At 43.4% G+C, this 23,459-nt stretch overlaps 1 protein-coding gene across 18 annotated transcripts in view; it reads right to left on the reverse strand.

Moving 5' to 3' along the window:
• NCOR2 (nuclear receptor corepressor 2) overlaps positions 1 to 23,459 on the reverse strand; it is a 1,388,857-nt gene that overhangs the window by 423,390 nt on the left and 942,008 nt on the right. For 12 of the 18 annotated variants that reach the window (XM_078667640.1, XM_078667635.1, XM_078667643.1 and 9 more), the window contains one exon: positions 572 to 699. In XM_078667640.1, the coding sequence (XP_078523766.1) occupies positions 572 to 699 (128 nt within the window). The remainder of the gene's footprint in view (positions 1 to 571; positions 700 to 23,459) is intronic. The other 6 variants (XM_078667637.1, XM_078667632.1, XM_078667648.1 and 3 more) reach the window with 1 other exon arrangement.

The raw sequence follows: 23,459 nt of genomic DNA on the forward strand, positions 1-23,459 counted from the left end.
GGCACTCTACGCCGGCGTCATCCAGAAACAGCTCCAGAAACTACAGAATGTCCAAAACCCGGCAGCCAGACTGGTCTACGACATCCCCCGTCACAGCCACATAATACAACTTTTCCGACAACTCCACTGGACAAATGATGGCGCATTGGGAGCGCGAATGAATGCAACATAAGCAGTCATTTGGTGTTAGTCTATCACCAAGCAGGATCGCTTGAAACTGCATTTCTGAGACCAAAAGGTCCTACAGCGCGTATTATTTTATATTTTTACGGTGCTAAACCACAGAGAAGGTGGCAGGTCCACATAGAAGAGATACCATCTTCAAAGGCTGCAAGCTATTCCAGTCTACATACTCAAGGAAAAAGATTGCGCAATATTTGAAAATTTAAAATGGAACTTTCAATTGTCACAAATATTCAAACCAGAGTGAAAATGAAGTCTTGGAAGACACTGTCTAGCCCAGCTCTGTTAATAGGCTCAGAAGGTCCCCATCATCAGCCATAGGTCAGAGACGCCATCACTGCCCGGAGGCCAGGCGCGTCGATGCGCGCAGACGCCAACGCGCACTTACTTGCTCAGCTCTTCCTTCTCATTTTCTGGCTCTGGCTTCTCTTCCTCCGGCTCTACTTCCTTCTCCTTCTCTTTCTCCTTCTCATCCTTTTCCTCCTGTGCGCTGCGCGGCATCTGCTGCTGTTGCTGCAGGTAAAAGCGAAAAACAGTAAATGCTGTGACACAAGATTTAGACAGAGTAAAGCACACTTGATAATAATACTGCTCTTGAGACTGTCAATAGGATACTCTGCACCAGGGCCGACTTTCAACAGCAGGTCACTGTGCCCTCACGTCTCGCGATACTACCATCTTTCAGCTATTGCGCCTACTGCCATTTTGCATTTGCAACAATTTCTTTTCTTTTTTTTACTTTCTACGTGTGCCACAAAATTTTGTAAGTGAAGCTAAAAACCAGGAGCACGACCTGCCATCTACCCACTTGGGTAAAAGCTCCCCTGAACAAGGACAGCGGAACTGGGATTCTGTACGTTTAGTAACTGTGAATGTGTAGTTTAAGAGTGTATTATCAAAGCCAAATGTTTTTTTTGTATTTTATCTGCAATATTTCCTCACCCTTTACATCACATTTAGACACATGGCCCCACCTCCTGCAGGAACAGCCTTTTTTATTTACATATACAACAAAGAAATCACAATTTGCTCTTCAGAGGCATTGGTTATTTTATCAATGACCAGTTCCTTTGGCACTGGTAACCAGTCGAAAGCTCTTCCATCAGCCACGCTTCTACTTTTAGATTTCTGTCACTTCCTCCTTAAATCGACAGCACTAACACAAGTATAAAAAGCTTCAAACACCTTATTTTTATCTGGTCCTCTCAACTGGCATCACAGTTTTATTTCTATATATTGCCTTCTTTTATTCAATTAGCGCTCTCAATATATATGCCAAGGCAGTGGAAGCAACATGGCCCAATATAACAGGTTATTTGTAAAACGTAGTAATAAACGTACATTCACCTATGCATTTGTACAATGCAATGGTCAGATTTCATATTACCACAATAGAGTAAAAATAACTTTAGAAAATTATGCTTACTGCTTAACAAATTGCATGTTTCTATCAGTTTACAGAAGAAGACAACTGCTCATTAGCAAAATAATGTTATCCCACGGCATGGATTCAACCTCTTGGTCTCCGATTCGGTTACACATCTTGGTTTTAACTTCTAAACATGAAAACCCAGATTGGTGTAAAAGGGAAAAGAGGGAACATAAGACATTCTAGGCTTGGCCTCTCCCACGCTCAAAGATTTCATATTATAGACTATATTATATTCTATCATATTTTTATGTTATACACTGCGAATCTGCACACACACATCTATGTGTGTGTAGATATATATATATGATCAAGGTCACGTGAGGTGACTGAAACACATCATGACATGTAAAGAGCAACAATAAAATATAGCACCAGCAACATTGGAGTCTGTGCCAGTTTGTATCCTCGAATGTTGGATTTCAGTGGGAAGTTTTAATATATATACATGTGAACAAGCCCAGTGAGCAAAACCCGTGATCCAGCCATACTATCAGCAATAAACAATATTTGAACAGCACAAAGTGGAGTCCGTTTCCAGCGAGGCAGCGCTGTGGGGAACAAAAAACACAAACACACACACCCTTCCCCCCCCCCCCCAACTCACCCACTTACCCACCCAACCCACCCACCCCTGGCAGTTTGGATTAAACTGTTCCTATTGGAGAAGAGTCAAGAATGATTTGCACATGGCTGGGTTCCAAACGGAGGTGGCCTGATGAGAGAAAAAACGATGGGTTGGAATGCTACCCTAAGCAATTGCCAGTGGTTAGGCTATTCGCAAACATTCCTTCGTCACCTTTAGTGTGTTTAATGTAGCACTCTAAATGGCCATGGGCACATCCAGATATGGGTCCCGTGCTCGCTGCACCAATTGAACAAAGTTGCCCCCTACTGAGGGTCCCAAATAGGTAAAAAACGCTTTCAGGTGGTTAGTGTTCTGGTTCAGGAAGGACAAGGCCTGAAAGTTCGGCTGCACTGCTGAAATCGGAGCAGGGTCAAGACTGAATTGCATTTGGCTGGGTTCAAAGTCAGGTGGCATGGTGGGCTAAAGAACGATGGGTTGGAATGCTGTCCTACGTTATAGCCAGTGGTTGGCCTATTTGCTAGCATTCATCTGTTCACCTTTTGTGTGTTTGACATCTTTATTTCACACCACACCTGGAAGTTGTTCAGTTCCTGTACTTTTTATTAAACATTTCTGAGTAAGTCTGCATCAAGCTTGTCAGCAAAATTATTTTAAAACATTTCTAACCTAATCCACTTGGTTTACTACCCATACAGTTTGCTCATTTTTTCTACTGCAACATTGTAAGCGAAAGTCTTCTTTTTTTAATGTGTAAACTTAAAAGTGTTTGTAATTTCAAGTAAGTTCGTTCGATGTGTGTGTAAATTCCTGCACCTTTCCCACAGCCCTGGATTTCATCTTTCCTACAGTAATAAGTGAGCCCTGATACCCTAATCAGAAGAAAATAATGAACAACTGATGGCGTGGAACGAGTTCTGGAAATGTTTCTATTATTTGCAGCCCTACGAGCGCTAATTACAACTCTGTTTTCGTTTTTGCTGTAAAATGCCGTCTGAAACGCAAAGCCACAAAAGCTTGGGGGCAAGTAAGCTGGGACTCCGAGCTGGGATCGATTACCGTGCCCACTGAAGGGAACGGTTTGCTGTCTGATTACTAGAGGCACTGGCTTAAGATGATATTTCCCCTTAGTTTTGATATAAGTAAGGCAGCGGTGCCGCCGGGCATTAAATCTCAGATGCCCGAATCTTTTATGGATTCCACTCTGCACAATGTGTGTCTCTGCCTTGTAAATCTCTGGAGATTACAAATGACCAAGGTCACAGGCTGAGTCAGCCTTACTGGGATTCGAACCCATGTCAGGAAAATCACTGTGCTAAAAGCTCAGCTAACTGAGCTGCACTGCCATAAATCGCGCTAGATGAGCTGGGTGCATTCCAACTGCTCCAATACAGGGCTGTGGACCCAAGGGACTCCTGCATAACTACACAGCCCCCTTCAATGCCCTCGTGAAACAAACATCTGCACCACTCCAATAGCCCTACGCACCAAAACAGCCTACATGACCAGCATTCAAACATACAGCACACCCTACAAACAGTGCCCCACCAGGAAAGGAAAAGCCATGATGCAAACTATGTCAAAACAGAAATTGGCCCAAACTGGTGGTCGATCTGCCATGGAGGTAACCCATCTCTTCAAACTCAATTTTAACCACCATCAAGTCAGTACACCACCATCTAGGTTTCAGAAAATTAGACAAGACCAACCTTCCCATGCATGAACAACTAGTCACCAACCACTTCCACTCATCGCACTGGGCACACCAGCATCATCTTTGTTACATGCACCAGCTGCTTCTCTCCCCCTCACCCTATAGAGCACCTCTCCAACGCTTCTCCAACCTGCAACATCAAACACTACATGCAACCAGCTAACTTGGCGGCTACGCTTCTCCCTCAACCCCACCAACAACCTGTCTGCTACCAGCAACATCATAATTACCACCTCCAACCAGCCACCCTAGTGTCTACTCTCCTCCCTCACTCCCACATATAACCTGTGTGATAAGTCTGTTACCAGAAACATCACAATCATCCTAACCAGCCACACTAGCTATACTACTCACCTCCCTCACTCCCAAAATCAGTCTGTTACCAGCAACATCATAATCGCCAAAACCAGCCACCCTTGGTGCTACCATCCTTCCTCACTCCCACAACCTGTCTGCTAGCAGCAACATCATAATTACGACCTACAACCAACCACCCTAGCAGCTGCTTCCTCCCTCACCCCCAACGAACAACCTGCCTGACCAGTTTGCTAACAGCAACAACATAATCACATAAAATCAGTCACCTTCGCTTCATCCCAGTAGACAACATGTACAGCACCAGAGAGAATTCAAGATTTACCAATTCACTCAAAATTCATGCCATGAGACAATACAATTTAAATATTCTTTGTTGCTCTCCACCCACATATTAAAAAGATATACAAATACTGGTTGGGGCTAGTGGCAGGTGAAACTTAATTATTCTTTCCTTAAAATAAGCACAACTTCTACAAAGATGCTATGAAAGTGTGTGCGGTTCGTAGGCATCCATGCTGCCTCAAAATCACTTAGGAGGCATCTTGCAGTCAAAGCCTTCACACAAAATTCAGGCAAAATACCGGTTGGAGACGGATTCAGGCATAAATTGCCTCCCGGTCACGGTTGAACTGTTGAACTGTTTCCACTATAAATTTTCTGCTTCACCCCCTCGGCATCAGGCAAAAATTAGACCACAAAAATTAAAAACATTAAAATAATTTATTTTTTTTAAATCACTAAATTCTGTGGTTTTGTGAGATTTCACTCTTTTTTTTTTACCTGGGCATACTAGACGGTAGAAAACCTTCATTTCTGCATAAACAAAATCTTAAAATACTTCAGGCGAGAATACGAATTAAACTCAACATTTACTAAGATTTTGCTCCTCTTGAGGGTACAAGGCATCTTTCACAGGAATGTAGGCAAAAAAATGAGCAGCGATGCCCCATTAGTACTTACAATACAAAAACAAACATAAAACACTACAAAGGAGTCAAACAATTCTACGAATTTGTAGGTGACTGTTCTCCAATAAACACTAACAAAAATCATTTTCAGTTGTATTTCTGTCACAATCCACGAAATGTAAATGACTGAAGTAAAATCATTACTGCGCTTAAGATTTCTACAGGAAACTGGGACTTTTGTTTTTATTAACTCTATTTGCTATTTTGTTATTGTTTTGCAATATATAAAATTGCAAGCATTGCAATTATGGTCAGTGGTACCTTAAAAAAAACAAATTCTTCGAAAAGACACGAAAAACACTTGGATTTCCAATCAATGTGTGCTGTGGTTGAGCTAGCCTGAATTTTTTTGGGGTTGTTTTTTCCAGTCTGTTAATGGAGAATCTAACAGGAAGATCCAGAAAAGGTGATCTACTGAGGATCCTAGTGCAGAGGCAGCACTTACTCTCGCAAAAAGTATATAACATTCCGAGCACTGTATGAAAGAAATGAGCGCGCGTGTACCTTTGCAAGAGGTGAATCAAATAGTCAAACAGTCTGATGAAAGGAATTCTAAAGGAGGTCCTGACAAATCACATGGTCGCGGTAATGTGAAGGCGGCGTGTGAAAGTATCACAGTGTTGTGCTTCATTCAGATGTGGGAGCACTCTTGTCCGAATCGCCCGGCTGTCAACCAAACATGTTTCAAGTGTGGTAAAAAAAAGTCACTTTGACAGAATGCACAAATCGTACAAGAGTCAAAAGAACAGGAGTGACCAAGTTGTGAATTCCACAGAGGATGTTATGTCTGATGATGAAGAGGGTGCAATATTAATGTGATCAGCGTCAGACTATTGTGCTGATGCTGCTCAAGTTGCAAGCATTTGTGATGTTAGAAAAAGAAAGCCTCAGATTTGCACATCACTATGTTAAGTGCCATAACACATAATGTTAAGGTAAAATTGATGGCCAATTAGGGTGCACCGTTCACACTGATTGAGGAAACAAGAGTTTGCCAGGTTGAATATTCCATGCCTTGATGATTCATTATTAAAATGTTCGAGTATTAAGGTAAGAAGGTGGAAGTGATGGGCCAATTCAATGCCACACTTGGTTTTGATAACAAGACGACCAAAGGCTCTATATGTGTATTTAAGGGTGGTTCTAATTTATTGGGTGGAATGAACAAGGAGATCTTGACAAAATTCTTGACTCTAACCATTCTGAATTTGTTTTATGCAGATGTCTTCTAGAACTGTGTAGCAATGAAGTTTGCAACATGAATGAGTGTAAGTGGATCAGCATGTATCCTAGAATCTATAGGAATGATATTGGGAAATTAAATGAATATAAGCATTGCACTGTGTAAAATGAAAATGCACGGCCTAAGGTACATAAGGTGCGGCATATGCCCATCAATTTGAGGAAGGAACTCAAGTCTGAATTAAATAAAATAGTGTAATCTGGATATCATTGAACAAATTAAAGGGTTCAGGATGGCTGGCCATGTTGGTTTAGCACGCAAATTTGATAAGCGACTAAGATTGTGTGTTGATTTGCAGGACTTGAATTCTAACAATTAAGTTAAACACCAACCACTTTCAAATATTATTGAATTGTTGTCCACATTAAAGGGAGCCACCATATTTACTTCACCAAACATGTCAGGGGCGGACCATCAAGTGGAGTTGTGTGAGGAGTCCAGTCACCTAACTTTGTTTCTGACGCCAGAGGGGGCATTTCGTTTCAATCGTATGCCATTTGGTTTAGCTTCAGCATTGTCTGTATTTCAAAGATGAATGAATAGCCTCTTCAAGGATGTGTCTGGCATGTTGTGTTTTCTGGACGACATATTCATTTACAGAAAGAATGAGAGCGAACATGATAAAAGATTGACGTAAGTACTAGAAATTCTGAAAGGGGCAGACTCGACTTTGAAAAAAGACGAGTGTAAGTTCCGCCAAGATGGTGTGGATTATTTAGAACATCATGTGTCTAGTAAAGGAGTTGAGCAGAAAATGGAGCTATTGACTGCTATTGAGGAGGTACCTGTGATGAAGCAAAGCTTCGCATATTTTGCGGCTTGCCGAAATCAAGAACCTCGTTTATGTATAACAAGGTAATAAATGTACGTCTTACTAACATTTTTATTAAGTTTGAGTAAAAGTTTAAGACGCTTGCCTATGTGTATTTCTAATGAATTTAATCCATGTCCTCTAAAATGGCCGCCGCTTGTATTTTAGTTACTGCGCATGCGTCAGCCACACTCACGTGTCCTGACGCGTCTGCAGAAGTGGAGGGAAAGTTATGCGCATGCGTAATTCATAGCTGTGCTTATCATGTGGTACTGCTCGTGCCACTGCTCTTGTGCTCGTCTCAATGTAGCTAACATTTAAATGCATAAGTTTATTTCTTGGTGATGAGTTAAAAGTACAAACCCTGTGATGTGTTTCCATGATGACATTATTATGTATTAATTTGTTTTCGCTTACTTTTCATGTACCGCGGGAAATGGGGGTCTGAGTAAGAGGAGAGCCATATTGGGGGTCCCTTCTGCGCCTGTGCGACATTCGGCAGCACGAGGGACCTTGGCTGATGGAACCTAGCCAGCTGGCAGTGATGGGCGAGATGCTCCTGAGAAAGTCACCTCTGCCCTGCGAGAACAGCGAATGTGGCTTCTTATATGATACATTGTATTTTTGCGCTACTGTTAGCTCATGGGAACCCCAAATCTGCTAGGCGGTACCCAAATATGTTAATGAAGGCTTCAATTCGTGTATTGTGATTGGTGTGTTACCCAAACCCTACCTTAGGACCAATCGAAATTGAGAGATTCTGACACTTTGCAACATTGGGGGGTGGTACACTGTCCCAAAACTGTATATCTACCCTGGGTTCACCTAGTGAACCGTCCGACTTGTCTGGTTTAGCTGACCTGTCACTGACCCAACGCACTCAATAGGTGACTGAAGATACAGAGCGCTGCGGAGCACTCTGTCCGAATTTGACCATAGACTAAGGTTTTACTGAACCTTAAAGTGCTGGCAAGGCACTTAGCTGGGAGTTCGCTGACCCAATCGGGGTCTTGATCGATAGCTGCAGAGCGGGTGGAGCGCAGGCGTTGCTTCCGAACTGTGGGTTCCGGTCCTGTCCTGAAGAGGGTCCTGTCCTGAGGGTTTGCTGTCCTGTCCTGAGGGTCCTGTCCTGATTCCTATTCCGAGGGTATCCTGTCCTGGGTGTCCATTCTGCACCTGCTGTCCTTTGAGGGGTATCCTTCCTTGAGGGTTTCCTGTCCTTAACTGACCCGTGGCCAGGGTTTGGTTTCCACACCTTTTCTAGGTAAATATTACTCTGAACCTCTTAAAATTCTTGCACCTTCTGAATTTCTAACTTTTGCTAAAATAAAGTTCAACATTGCATATGTTATATTTCCATGCCTTTCCGCAACTATTGAACAGTCATTTATAATTTTGCAAAGTTATTCCTATGTCTTCTCAATTGTTAGAAATTATATTTTGCATAGCAGTGTGTCATTTTCTGATATGGTCTAGAACTTCGTTGCCTAGATTGTTCAAAGGTTCCTTCACCTTAAGTGAAGCGTGTTATTCATTATAAGCTCTCCTATAGTCACACACACTTAGTCTATCACTGTCTAGATAATACTGATTTGCATAGTATTTTCTCGTTACATTGTATTAATACTTTGATGATTACTCTGTCATTATTTCTTTCTGCCTATGTGATTTACGTTATCTTGGTTATTGATTGCCTTATTTTACTGTACCTCATGCAAGAAAATATTGAACTTTAGATAAACATTTTAAAACTTCCAGTTGTCCGTGGTCATTTAAACAGTATTTGAATGTTATTGGTTGGGTTTGTATTTTGCTGCTTTTCCTTTTACAGCTAGCTCCCTGATTCATTGTGGTCATTAGGCACCTGCATCGGTGGATGGTAAGTCGGGTGCACTGAAATTTGGTAGCAGGGAACACACTCACCAACTTGATAGAGCTCGTGAAGTCACCTGATCGATGTATATGGTGATTTGAAAAGTATATGGGCCCTGAAGCCGGAAACGGCGAAAACTATTGGCCGGGTGGCCTCGCGCGCTCTATCAGTTTTCTGGTAGATCAGAGGATGGTTAGGGACTAGCTAAAGGTTAGGTAGGACCAGTTAGACTAGTTAAGTCGGAAGCTGCTATTATATTAATGCTGCTAAAAGAGCGGCTGTTCTAAGGGAACTGATCACTCTCTTGTGAATACGCTGCTGAAATTTATGAATTACTGTATTACTATTATTCTTGTTCTTATATTGTTATATGTACTAATCCATGCAATTGTCAACCGTCTTGTTTCTTGTTGTCCGAACTCCCCGGGGAATTGAAAGGGCAAGTGGTGAATAGAATCCATTGTCCTGAGGTCACAGGTTCGAGGAAAGTTAGGTGCAGGTTAGGATAACCGGGAAGCACTAACTAGGGTTTTCTGAATACATGTGTGAATAAATGACAGTAACGGGGTTCATTGGCAAAATTCCCATAGTGGCGTAACCTAGTAAGGGTCACATCGGAAGAGTAGCAGGTTCCTCGGAGCTAGCGTGAAAGCAGAGGGGTCCGCTGAGAAACCTTAAACTCGGAATATATCCCGGAAAGAAGTGGATGAGTTTAGGGGAATAACAGGTTCACCGATGCTAGAGTGAAGGGTAGGCGGAAGAGATCTGCCCGCAGCGCGTGAAAAGTAAATGGAAGTAGTTTACTTGCTGTAAAAGAATTCTTACTCTATCTAGACACTTGAGCACTGTGGCGAATGTGTATTTGTTGTAAAATAACCAAGCACTGAGCACTTTAAAAGAAAGAAAGTTTCCGTTACCTTGTGAAGGGAGGGAGTCAGTCGCGAAGCGCCTCTGACGTCACTCTGTGCCGCGCTGGGATTGGTAGAAGCAGCGGGCGGGTAGCGGAGCTGAAGATTGTAAAGGAGGGGTGAGCGCCAGAGCGTGGGAACTGTCTCACGAAGGGGCCGCGCACCCATTGGCGGAGCTTATTTTGTGTCGCGCACCCATTGGTTGCACGAATTTTCTGAAGAGTATTCTGATTGGAGGTAGTTTGTAAACAAAGTTAGCGCAGAAGTCGTATGTGGCACTCGCGGACTACAGAGACGCGACCTGATCCAAGGCATCTAGGGTTTGAAAGGGATCAGTGGAAGGCTAACAGATACGATATTATGTACGGAACCAAGAGAAAAATGTCCCTTGTAAATAAGGTGAAAAATTATTTTAAAACGGACAAACCGATTAAATCTAGGGAAGGTGTTCTTGTCCCAGCACCCAATACTCCCGCCTCATTCATGATGTTTGACCGAGGGTACAATACCTGTGTGTGGCTGGAGAATTGGGTGAAGTACACAAAAGATGACGGAGTATTGGCTTTTCCGTTAGATGGTACTTTCAATGGTAGGATCTTATTTAATTTAAGAACCCGAATGAATGAACTGCATCCCAGACCGAGACTAACGCAGTATGAGGCATTAGAGGAATGGGAGATTGAGGCTTTTGAAAGAGAAAGACCCAGAATGGACAAGGGTTTGACCAAGTGGTACCCCAGGCTGAAACAGGAGTCCAGGGATAAAAGGATGAAACAGTGGAGACAGAGCATGATTGTTGAGGGTCTGTTTCCCATGATGCCGGCATGTCATAACATTGGAGCGGGTGAGAAAAGTACTGAAAAATGTAAGCATTGGGGGGCCCTGGGGGAATCAGATGATGAATTAATAGATGACATCTGTACCAGAAGTCCGCCACCTTACAATGAGGGAACCCGACCTTCCAGTGTAGGAGATGTTCCCCGACGCCACTTCCTAAAGGAAGAAGACAGGTCCCTGGGACTGGGAGGGGGTGGTCAAGTATTGCCCTATCCTGAAAAACCCGAACTGACGGAAACTAGGGACGTATATCCCAAAGTGCCCGCAAGTCAGGAAGAAAATTATTCATGTACGAAAACCTTTTTTCCCCGACCCTTGTATGAAAGCGAAGAGAAACCCTCGAATTCAGGACTGCCTTTTGTTCAACCTCCCTATAGGGAAGAGCGCAGGTCCTTTAATACTGGAACTTTATTCCCGAAACCAAATTATGGGGGAGGACCAAGTGAAACGCATCCTACTGCCCCGAGTTTTACTCCTCTGCCTACTGCCCCGAGTTTTACTCCTCCATTGACCCCACAGATATTACATGACACAACTCTAAGAAGGGTACTAGTGGAAAAGGAGCAAGAGGCTCTAGCTAGACAAAGAACAGAAATAATTCAGAAAATTTCTCAGATAAATACCAGTCCTGAGGCATTGACTATTCCAGTAACTATTGGACCGATGGTCCCGTTATACGGAAATGGTCAGGGAAATCCGATTACTCCAGTCATGACCCCAGTCATAGCAACCCCGAGACAGGAACCAATCATCATAGATGATCAGTCCAGTGAATGCGAGTCTGAAGTTGCGTTTTTGGAGTTGCCAAACAAACAGACTGGAAAGGGAATACAGCAGAGGTATAATCCTTTTAATACAAAAGAAATTAAATTAGAGACAGCAACAGGTACTAGGAATGTCTCTCTGGTAACTCCGGATGAAATTGAGAGTTGGAGTCGTGAATTAGAAAAGCAGATTCCGCAAACAAAGCCTTTAGACCTCTATAAGCTGAGGGTTGAAATAGAAGAATTAATGGCAGGAAATGTGGGGTTGGATCGATTAAATACCTACTCTGAGGAAGAACTGTCGTTCATATGTAAAAGCTTTACAAGGAACACCAGAGTGCTCCACGAAAAACTGACCGAAACAGCAGTTAGTATGGGGGTAGATATTTCAAAATCCAAGCCCTTACAGAAACCGTACAGAGCAGACTTCTCAGACAAGGATATAGAACACCTGAATGTGGCAGGGAAGAAGTTGCAGATTAAAGAATTAATGGGGGTACTGCAGAAATGGGGAGATGTGGAAAAATGGAGAAGCAGGTGGGCGAAAAAGAGGGAAGAAGTTCGCTCCCGACAAGTGACTCCCGAGTTTGCTTTAAGAGAGGTAGAAAAGCCTGAGCAGTTATGCCCCATGCGCGAAGTTCCAGGAGGGAAATATGTGCATGTCCCCTGGTCTAGGCAGGATATTGTGTCCTTCACGAACGATTTTCCAAAATTACGAGAGAAACCAGTTGACTGGTACCGGCAAGTGGAGAGGTTCGTGAAGGTACAGAAATGTCTGTGGAAAGACCTGGATGGGTTTTTCGACATTGTGGTTCCAGTAGATTTATGGACCCAGTGTAAAATAGCCATAGATTGGCCCAGTGAGGAGTATCCCAGAAACAAGGAAACAGGAGAGCCATCAAAGGATGTCATGCGAAAATATGAGCAGGTAATTCAGCATTTGAAAGAAAAGGTGCCCGCAAAGGAAACTGATTGGACAAAAATAGATAGAACAACACAGGAAAGGGACGAGACAGTGCACTCCTTCTATGAGAGGTTATTGCAGGTATTTAAAACATACAGTGGTATTGACAACATCGACCTGAAGGATATGACGCACTTTATTTACAGGTTTGTAAATGGTTTAAGACCTGAAATTTGTCAGTGGATAAAAGACAATAAAATCTGTTGGCATACTAAGAAAATGGATGAGGTCCTGCGGTACGCTAAGTACTGCGAGGACGAGATGGCAGAAAAGAAAAAGGCCCTTAAGGAGAAGGTTATGTGGGCTCAGGTGAAGCTCGCAGAACAACAGGAAAAACAATTGAGTAACATGGTTAAAAATGCTGAGAACAAAAGTCCTGGGGGAGGGGGTGGAGGAAAGCCCCGGCCCAAATTTAGCAGGGAAGAGGCTATGAAAAAATTTCCCTGCCATCAGTGCGGCGAAATTGGACACTGGCGAAACGAGTGTCCCCAATTAGTCGATGTTAATGAGAAAACTCCTGATTTAATTCCACAGACGCAGAAAGAAAGACCAAGAAAGACTCAACCCCAGGTAAAAACAGTTCAGGTGCCTCGAGCACCCAAACAGGTATACAGGGGAAGACAGGCAGAAAATGAAGAGATAGAGGTTTGGGAAAGCGGGGAGAACAGAAATACAGCAACTTCGCAGTATCTGCTGAATGATACCTTCCTTTGTAATGAGCAGGACTGACGGGGCCTGAGAGGGGAGGACGAGGAGTGCGTACTTGGCGCTTCCTTGCCGGTAGACCAGTCTGGACCATATATTGAAGGAAAGGTTGACGGAAATGATGTCACCTTTCTGTTGGACACTGGCGCTACCCGTTCTACTGTAAGAACAGTGGACGTTCCAAACCTACCCCTCTCGGGAGAAAATATCCAAGTAGTAGGTGTATCTAATCAATTGATTAGTACTCCTGTTACCGAACCAATGGAGATTTCAATTGGAAATTTTAAACAGATGCATAGATTTGTCGTCTGTGACACCAGTCCAGTGAATCTACTGGGACGTGATTTGCTGTGCAAAATGAACTGTACCATCTTTTGCACACCAAAAGATGTTGAAATACAGACCCCAGATGAAGACGGCATTTATAAATTATTGTTGCTTAGACCTGACTCAGAAATTAAAAGATTGACCCTGCAGGACTTGCCCCAAGAGCTACAGGAAGCCGTAAAGCCAGAGGTGTGGGATTTCACTGGAAAAGATGTGGGGTTGATGAAAGATGTGGACCCCATACAAATAGCCATCAAGGACAATGCAGTATATCCTAACACTAGGCCCTACCGAATGAATGCTGAAGTGAAAGCAGGTGTCACTCTGGAAATACAAAAATTATTGGAAGGGAACATCATACAGGAAGTGATGAGCAGCCCGTGCAACTCACCGATTATGGGCATTAAAAAGCCTAGTGGCAAGTATAGGGTAGTGCAGGACCTGCGAAAGGTTAACAAAATTGTAGTTCCTTGCTGCCCTATTGTCCCGAACCCTGCAGTGATTCTGTACCAGATTCCTTGGGATGCTGAGTGGTTCACTGTGATTGATTTGTGTCATGCATTCTTTTCGATACCCCTGCACCCCGACAGCAAATTTCTTTTCTCATTTGCTTTCGAGGGTCACGTGTATTGTTGGAACAGGGTCCCTCAAGGGTATACAGAGAGCCCCTCTATCTTTAATCAGATCTTGAAAAAATGTCTAGAGACTTTGATCTTACCTGGGAACTCTGTGTTAGTCCAGTACATAGACGACCTTCTACTGGCGTCTAAAAGTCACCGGGACTGTGTAGTTGACACCATTGCCCTCCTAAATCATCTGTGTGAGAAAGGGCATAAAGTGGCCCCTGACAAACTACAGTTCTGTGCAAAATCAGTGAAATATCTAGGACACCAGATAGAAAAGGGTGTCAGAAAAGTCACTTCAGAAAGAGTGAGAATAATTCAAAAAATGCAGTTGCCCCGTACTCAAAAAGAAGTCAGAATGTTCCTGGGTGTATTAGGGTACTGCAGGCAGTGGATTCTGGGATTTGCAGCCTTAGCCAGGCCCTTGATAAAAATGACCACGAGAGGAATGCCAGATGTTGTACAGTGGGACGATGAAAGTCTAATGGCTTTCACAAGATTGAAAAACTGTCTGTGTACAGCCCCTGCGTTGGGAATGCCAGATTATTCCAAAGAGTTCGCACTTTTCTGTGACACTCGCGATAATTGCGCATTGTCTGTCCTGACTCAAGAACATGGCACGACCAGGAGGCCTGTGGCCTATTTCTCTGCCACACTGGACCCAGTAGCTGCTGGGTTACCAGGCTGTCTAAAAGCAGTAGCTGCTACCTGTGCAAGTTTGGAACAGAGTGAGTCCATTGTCATGGGACATCCTGTGACTGTGTATGTTTCACATGGAGTGGTAATTCTATTGACCAGAACTAAAACACAGTATCTCACCCCTAGTCGGCTGACTAAATACGAGAGGATTCTTGTGGGTGCAGCAAATGTGAGCATTGTAAGGTGCGGTATTCTGAACCCTGCCACTTTACTCCCCGACCCTTTGGAAATGGAAGGTGGGGATGATGATGAACATGATTGTATTGATCTGACAGAGTTCAGTACCAAGCCACGCCCTGACATAAAAGAAGTACCATTGCCTGAGCATGATAAAGAACTATTTGTGGATGGTTCCTGCCTAAGACATGAATTAGGAGGCTTGAGTGCTGCTTATGCAGTAGTGTCTTTCACAAAAATTGAACAAGCAGGTTACCTATATAACATCAAGTCTGCACAAGTAGCCGAATTGATAGCCATGATAATGGCTTGCAAAATTGGGAAGGACTTACGCATAACAGTGTATACTGACAGTCAGTACTGTTATGGCGTTGTGCATGACTTTGGCCAATTATGGCTACAGAGGGAATTTATGACTTCCTCAGGTACTCCCATTCGGAATGCAAAGATTGTTCATGACCTTTTAGAGGCCATCCAGTTGCCCAAAGAACTGGCAGTGGTAAAATGTGCTGCTCATCAAAGGAGCATGGACAGAGTATCACTGGGAAACGATTATGCTGATCGAGTGGCTCAATGGTGTGCCAAAGATCGGTATATTATAAATCCAAAACGAGGGGGGCCAGGAACCAGCTGCCAGCTTCAGGTGTTTGAGGAAGTGCCTACATGGGATGAGGTGAGAGAGTGGCAGGAGTCGGCTCCTTGGCAAGAAAGAGAAAAATGGAAAGAGGATGGATGTAGACCGAGACGTGTGGATGGTGTCATCATAGGTCCAACTGGTATGCCTGTGTTACCCCGACACTTGCTTGGCACAATGGCAAGATTAATACATGAAGGATCACACATTGGTAGGGATGCCATGATTCTGGTATTTCAACAGACTTGGTACAGCAAGAAATTCAGGAAGGTAGCAGAGTCCCTCTGCCAGAGGTGCCTGTCATGTCAGCAGATGAACCCAGGCAAAAGGACAATGGTTGAGCTGAGCAAGATTGGGAGGTCAGGGGGTCCCTTTATAAAAATACAGATTGATTTCATCACCATGCCCCTTTGTGAAAGAAAGCGATATGTCCTTGTCATTGTGTGCGTATTTTCGAAATGGGTAGAAGCTTACCCTACTCCCAAAAGTGACGCACTGACAGTAGCGAAGTGTTTGCTAAAAGAACTGATACCTAGGTTCGGAATACCATGCATTATTGAATCAGATAAGGGTGGACATTTCCAGAATGACATACTGGCTGAACTCTGTAAGGCCTTTGGAATAAGGCAGAAACTCCATTGTGCATACCACCCAGAGGCTTCTGGAATAGTGGAACAAGTAAATGGAACTATCAAAAACAGACTAGCAAAGCTGACAGATGCTACTGGCATGAACTGGGTGAAGGCCCTGCCCCTGGTCCTGATGGGACTGAGAAGTGTTCCAGACCGCAAGACAGGCCTAAGTCCCCATGAAATCATTATGGGAAGAGTGATGAGACAAGCATGGGTGCCAGGAAGCAAATTGTTGAGCATTACTGATGATTTGGTGCTTGAATACTGCAGAAGATTGGGTGACCAAGTGCGTTCTATCTCTCGCCAGATTGGAGACGACGGCATCCTTAATCCAACGACTCCTCTCCACAACTTGGTTCCAGGAGACTGGGTCAAAATAAAGAAGCACACTCGATCAAGCTGTCTGGCACCAAGGTGGGGAAAGAAACGCCAAGTAATCCTGGTGACAACCACTGCAGTAAAAGTCGCAGGTGTTCCCCAGTGGATCCACGCCGGACACACCCAGAAGGTATTGCCAGACAAAGGATTTGAAGAACCAGGGCAACCAGCAGAGGACCCTGAAGAAGTCAGACCAGTAGCAACTGACAACGAGCAGCCCAGCACCAGTCAGGTTGCAGGAACAGCAGACGTTGGCCCAGGAGTAGTTGACTGCGAACTGTCAAGAAACCAGCCTGCTGAAGAGGTCCAGGAAACTGAGCCAGGAGTAGCTGAAGACGAGCTGCCAAGCATATGGCCAGAAGAATGGATACCGATGATTGATCTGACCGAAGATCCTATCAGAACAAGAGAACGACTTAGTGAAGGTAGAGAGTGGACTAGTCAGGAAAAGCAAGGCACAGGCGAAGAACCTCAGCCACTTGAGATTAAAATCAAAACTGAGGAAGGAGAAGGTCAGACAGGGACAGAGCACGTGATTGTTACAGATCAAGTGAACAAAATTGAACAAGTACCCGATACTGAACAAGTGCAAGATACAGAACAAGTGTTTGATACTCCTCCGCTAACTCCTGATGTGGATAAGGGACAGACTAGACATAGAGTAATAGTTCGAGCAGAAGAAAATCAAGAGATCGAAGTGCTTGAACAGGATCAGATAGAGTTAGAAAAACGGGTTCAGGAAATAGGAACAGAAACAGAGACAATAGAAAGCCAAAAACAAAATATTCCTGAACAAGGCCAGATTAGCAACCAGGCAGAAGAATTTGATGCTAGCCCTGGAACTAGTCAGATAAGGGAAGAAAGAGAAGAAAGTGGAGAAGAATCACCACAAGATAAAGAGAACAAGAGAATAAGAAAAGAAAGTGAAGTCCAAGTACCGACTAAGAGACTAAAGAAAAGAAACAACCTTGAGCCTAGGTTTGTAAAAAGACTGAGACTAAGGATAAAGACAGTAGAAGAGAAACGTGCAGAAGCAAGAAGAAGTGCTCGAATAGCAGAGCAAGAAGAAGACTCTTCCAAAAGAAGAAGTGAGCGAATAAAAAGACAAAACAAAAAGTACAAGTCTCCTGAATGGACACTGGTTTTGGAAGAACTTGAAGATCTTGATATAACTGACGTGAGCGACGGAGAACCTGTCCCAGAGTACTCAGCTGAAGAGGAAGACGAACCACCGTGAATTTGCACAAAGTAAGCTAGTTGTGTAAAAAGTAAAAAAAAAAAGAGGGGTAAGAACACTCCTTCTGAGCTAAAATGTCTGATTCAACAGTGAATGGTAGTCCTAGTTGCAGCCGTTTTAAGACGTGTTGCAAGGTGTGTATATGTAGTGTAGTAGTGCTGATAGTTATCTGGATAGGATTAACAATTTTCATTCCCTTTGCTGTAAGTAAAGATACTAACATTGTCCCTACTGAAGTTGTAAATACTGACAATGAGGAGCTGACAACACAGAGTGTAGAAAGACATGAGAGAGCATTGAGACAAACTAAACGAGACTTAGAAGCATCAGATGAGAAAGGACTACATTACCATGGAATGAAAAACAGGACACATTTGAATGTTTTCGCAAACTTGTTAATACACTATGTAGAAACTATGGAAATTGAAGATTGCTATGTCTGCATGAAGCTACCTACTTCGGTGGCTGAAGGCGTGACATACCATCATCTGCCATTGACATATGGAATTTCCTGTAGCATTTTAGCTAGTTTATTTTACAAAAGGGGACCGTTACAGTATTATTACTCTAACAATGACGTGATCTTTTCTGAACTTCCTATACGTGGGAACTTGAATCCTGTACATACCAAAACTGACACCATAAGATATATGGGAGACTACTTTCTGACTATAGGGAACATTGACATAGCAGACGCACACAGAGATAACTTGACTTGTTCTTTGCGTGAGCAGGAAAAGATGTTCCTGAACATGGCAGAGAAAAGGAGAATTAAAATTCAGAAGAAGGCTAATGACGAAAGTCAGAAAAAGCCAAAGTGGGCAGAAAACATGGAAGGCACCTCATCTGGTGGAGCGGGTCCTGCTCTGTTGCTGGATTTTGAAAAGAAAGGCAAGCTATGTCTTCACCGCGAGAAGACTAGCTATTATAATAATGTTTTCATTGGTTCCAGTGAATGCGAACATAATTACAAGGTAATTGGAGGTTGGGGTTTCAAAAATGGGTCAGAGCCTGTGTTTCCTGGAATTTATTATATTTGTGGGGACAAGGCTTATTTCAAATTGCCGGATCACTGGTATGGAAGCTGCTACTTTGGCATTGTGTTCCCGAAAATATACCATGTGAATGGAAAAGCTGGAAGCAATGAAGATACTAATGGCTTAGTGCGTAGTAAAAGAGAAAGTATAGGTGAAATTATGGGTAGTATTTTCAGTGCACTGATACCTGGAGTGGGAGTGGTTCTGAACACTCACAGAATTTGCAAATTGTCTACTATAGTAGATGTGCTGTCTACTGAAACAGCTCATGGATTTCTGCTGGTCAATACTGAAATGGTTGCGATCAGATCAATGGTTTTACAAAATCGACTTGCTCTTGACACCTTATTAGCAAAAGAGGGCGGAGTCTGCCGGATGTTGAAGGCGCAACATTGTTGCACTTATATTCCGGACAAAAGTGTACAGATCAAAAGATATGTGAAAAACATTACTAATTTGGCAAAGGAACTCAAACCACTCGAGGTTGATAGTGCCTGGAAGAGACTGGTAGATGGTCTCTCAAATGTAGGTCATTGGCTTGCTAGCATAGGTAAAAGCTTATTATTCAAAATTCTGATGCCAATTGGTATTATAGGTCTTATTATACTTTCCATTTTCTTATGCTGTAAATACCGCAAACGCACCAGAAAGCACGAGGTTAATGCAAGAGGAGTGAAACGAAGTGTGGATGAGATTGAATTAGAGGAAGTGAATGATCAGATATACAAAAAGGTGAAAACTTCTCACCCTGCTAAAACTGAAAGAGAAAAGTTAGAACGGTTGCTGGAAGAAATAGAACTTTATAAAGTGTGAAAGAAAGTTGGCATCTGGTTCCATTATAATTTGTGATGATAGTAGATATCATCAAAGAGGGGATTGATGAAGCAAAGCTTCGCATATTTTGCGGCTTGCCGAAATCAAGAACCTCGTTTATGTATAACAAGGTAATAAATGTACGTCTTACTAACATTTTTATTAAGTTTGAGTAAAAGTTTAAGACGCTTGCCTATGTGTATTTCTAATGAATTTAATCCATGTCCTCTAAAATGGCCGCCGCTTGTATTTTAGTTACTGCGCATGCGTCAGCCACACTCACGTGTCCTGACGCGTCTGCAGAAGTGGAGGGAAAGTTATGCGCATGCGTAATTCATAGCTGTGCTTATCATGTGGTACTGCTCGTGCCACTGCTCTTGTGCTCGTCTCAATGTAGCTAACATTTAAATGCATAAGTTTATTTCTTGGTGATGAGTTAAAAGTACAAACCCTGTGATGTGTTTCCATGATGACATTATTATGTATTAATTTGTTTTCGCTTACTTTTCATGTACCGCGGGAAATGGGGGTCTGAGTAAGAGGAGAGCCATATTGGGGGTCCCTTCTGCGCCTGTGCGACATTCGGCAGCACGAGGGACCTTGGCTGATGGAACCTAGCCAGCTGGCAGTGATGGGCGAGATGCTCCTGAGAAAGTCACCTCTGCCCTGCGAGAACAGCGAATGTGGCTTCTTATATGATACATTGTATTTTTGCGCTACTGTTAGCTCATGGGAACCCCAAATCTGCTAGGCGGTACCCAAATATGTTAATGAAGGCTTCAATTCGTGTATTGTGATTGGTGTGTTACCCAAACCCTACCTTAGGACCAATCGAAATTGAGAGATTCTGACACTTTGCAACATTGGGGGGTGGTACACTGTCCCAAAACTGTATATCTACCCTGGGTTCACCTAGTGAACCGTCCGACTTGTCTGGTTTAGCTGACCTGTCACTGACCCAACGCACTCAATAGGTGACTGAAGATACAGAGCGCTGCGGAGCACTCTGTCCGAATTTGACCATAGACTAAGGTTTTACTGAACCTTAAAGTGCTGGCAAGGCACTTAGCTGGGAGTTCGCTGACCCAATCGGGGTCTTGATCGATAGCTGCAGAGCGGGTGGAGCGCAGGCGTTGCTTCCGAACTGTGGGTTCCGGTCCTGTCCTGAAGAGGGTCCTGTCCTGAGGGTTTGCTGTCCTGTCCTGAGGGTCCTGTCCTGATTCCTATTCCGAGGGTATCCTGTCCTGGGTGTCCATTCTGCACCTGCTGTCCTTTGAGGGGTATCCTTCCTTGAGGGTTTCCTGTCCTTAACTGACCCGTGGCCAGGGTTTGGTTTCCACACCTTTTCTAGGTAAATATTACTCTGAACCTCTTAAAATTCTTGCACCTTCTGAATTTCTAACTTTTGCTAAAATAAAGTTCAACATTGCATATGTTATATTTCCATGCCTTTCCGCAACTATTGAACAGTCATTTATAATTTTGCAAAGTTATTCCTATGTCTTCTCAATTGTTAGAAATTATATTTTGCATAGCAGTGTGTCATTTTCTGATATGGTCTAGAACTTCGTTGCCTAGATTGTTCAAAGGTTCCTTCACCTTAAGTGAAGCGTGTTATTCATTATAAGCTCTCCTATAGTCACACACACTTAGTCTATCACTGTCTAGATAATACTGATTTGCATAGTATTTTCTCGTTACATTGTATTAATACTTTGATGATTACTCTGTCATTATTTCTTTCTGCCTATGTGATTTACGTTATCTTGGTTATTGATTGCCTTATTTTACTGTACCTCATGCAAGAAAATATTGAACTTTAGATAAACATTTTAAAACTTCCAGTTGTCCGTGGTCATTTAAACAGTATTTGAATGTTATTGGTTGGGTTTGTATTTTGCTGCTTTTCCTTTTACAGCTAGCTCCCTGATTCATTGTGGTCATTAGGCACCTGCATCGGTGGATGGTAAGTCGGGTGCACTGAAATTTGGTAGCAGGGAACACACTCACCAACTTGATAGAGCTCGTGAAGTCACCTGATCGATGTATATGGTGATTTGAAAAGTATATGGGCCCTGAAGCCGGAAACGGCGAAAACTATTGGCCGGGTGGCCTCGCGCGCTCTATCACCTGCACCTATGGACAAAGATCAGCGTATGTCCTTTCTTGGGTTGATTGAATATTATGCTAAGCGTGTTAAACATTTTGCTAGCAAAATGGTGTGTTTGCGTGATCTGTTGAAGAACAATACTAAATATGGATGGCAAAGGTCAAAACGTTTTTTAATTCATCAAGATAGATATAGTTACTATGCCAACCCTGAAGCCGTTTGATACTCATGATTTATGCATTATCACAACTGATGCAAGTAATCATGGTTTGAGAGCAGTTGTAATGCAGAAATGGTAAAGAGGAAATCATTGCTTTTGCCTCTAGCGCACTTTGCGGTGCAACACATTACACTAACGAAAAATAAGTACTTGTACTGTGGTAGGGTCTTCAGAAACTTTGTGTGGGGTAGTCAAATCATTCTTCGTACTGATCACAAACTGCTGGTGGAGTTATTTAGAACAAGTAATGGTGGAAGAGCGACTCCCTGCAGTGTAAAGTGGAAGTACTGTCTGCAAGAGTATCAGTATCAGTTGCAGTATGTTCCAGGAGTTCGACATTTTGCTGCTGACAGCCTATCACGACTGCCTGTGAATGTTGATGTGAGGGATAAAAGAGCTGGAGAAGATGATTTGGAATTTGTGTGTTCTCTTGACATGGTTACTTGCGGAGTGTTGCCGGAAAAAAGTGGTGAGCAGCTGCCGGTGAGGATAAGGGATTACAAGAGGTCATTAAGTAAATCATATGTTCTTATATAGCGCCTTTCACCGCAAGGTCTCAAGGCGCTTGCTTTGGGAACCCGTCCTGGCTTTTCCCTGTGAGATAACCCCTACTGGGCATCCCCAAGGTGAAAGCCAGGCATCCCATCGCGGTGGGGCCGTTGTGGAGATTAAGCAAGCTATTGCCCAGAGTTGCAGAGTGTGAACCCATGATTCGAGTAGGCGCCGAGGCGAGAATTATCGAGTCCGTGGACATTTTTGAGCTCAAGACCCTGCCGCTTCGGGAATTGAACCCTCGTCCCGGGTCTGACCTCTGCGTCCGGGTCTGCCTCCTCTAACCGGTGAGCCACACTTCACGATTTTTACAAGAGGTCATTAAGTACGTTACAAGTAGCTGGTCTACAGCGTACAACACGAGTGATGGGTTAATTCCATATTGGGGATCTGCAAAATGTATTATCTTTGGGTGATGAAATATTATTAAGGGTTGAGCGGTTGGTGGTTCCTCAGAGTGCTAGATCTAGAGTTCTTGAACTTGCTCATGAAGGATACATAGGTATGCGGGAACATAGAATCAGTGAGGACTGTTGGTGGCCTGGCCTAGGCAAAGCAGTGGAACATTGTGTAGTGCGTGTGCCTTGGGTGGAAAGTCACAGGTTACTGTGCCTTCTCCTACAACGCTACTTGCTAGAAATGTAGTGCCATGGCACAAGTTAGCGTTTGATGGGCCTGGGCCTTTTGGAAAGTTCACCCAAATATGGTATGATACTG

This window comes from Lissotriton helveticus, chromosome 11 (genome assembly GCF_964261635.1).
Source record: "Lissotriton helveticus chromosome 11, aLisHel1.1, whole genome shotgun sequence".
In the NCBI taxonomy this organism is placed as follows: domain Eukaryota; kingdom Metazoa; phylum Chordata; class Amphibia; order Caudata; family Salamandridae; genus Lissotriton; species Lissotriton helveticus.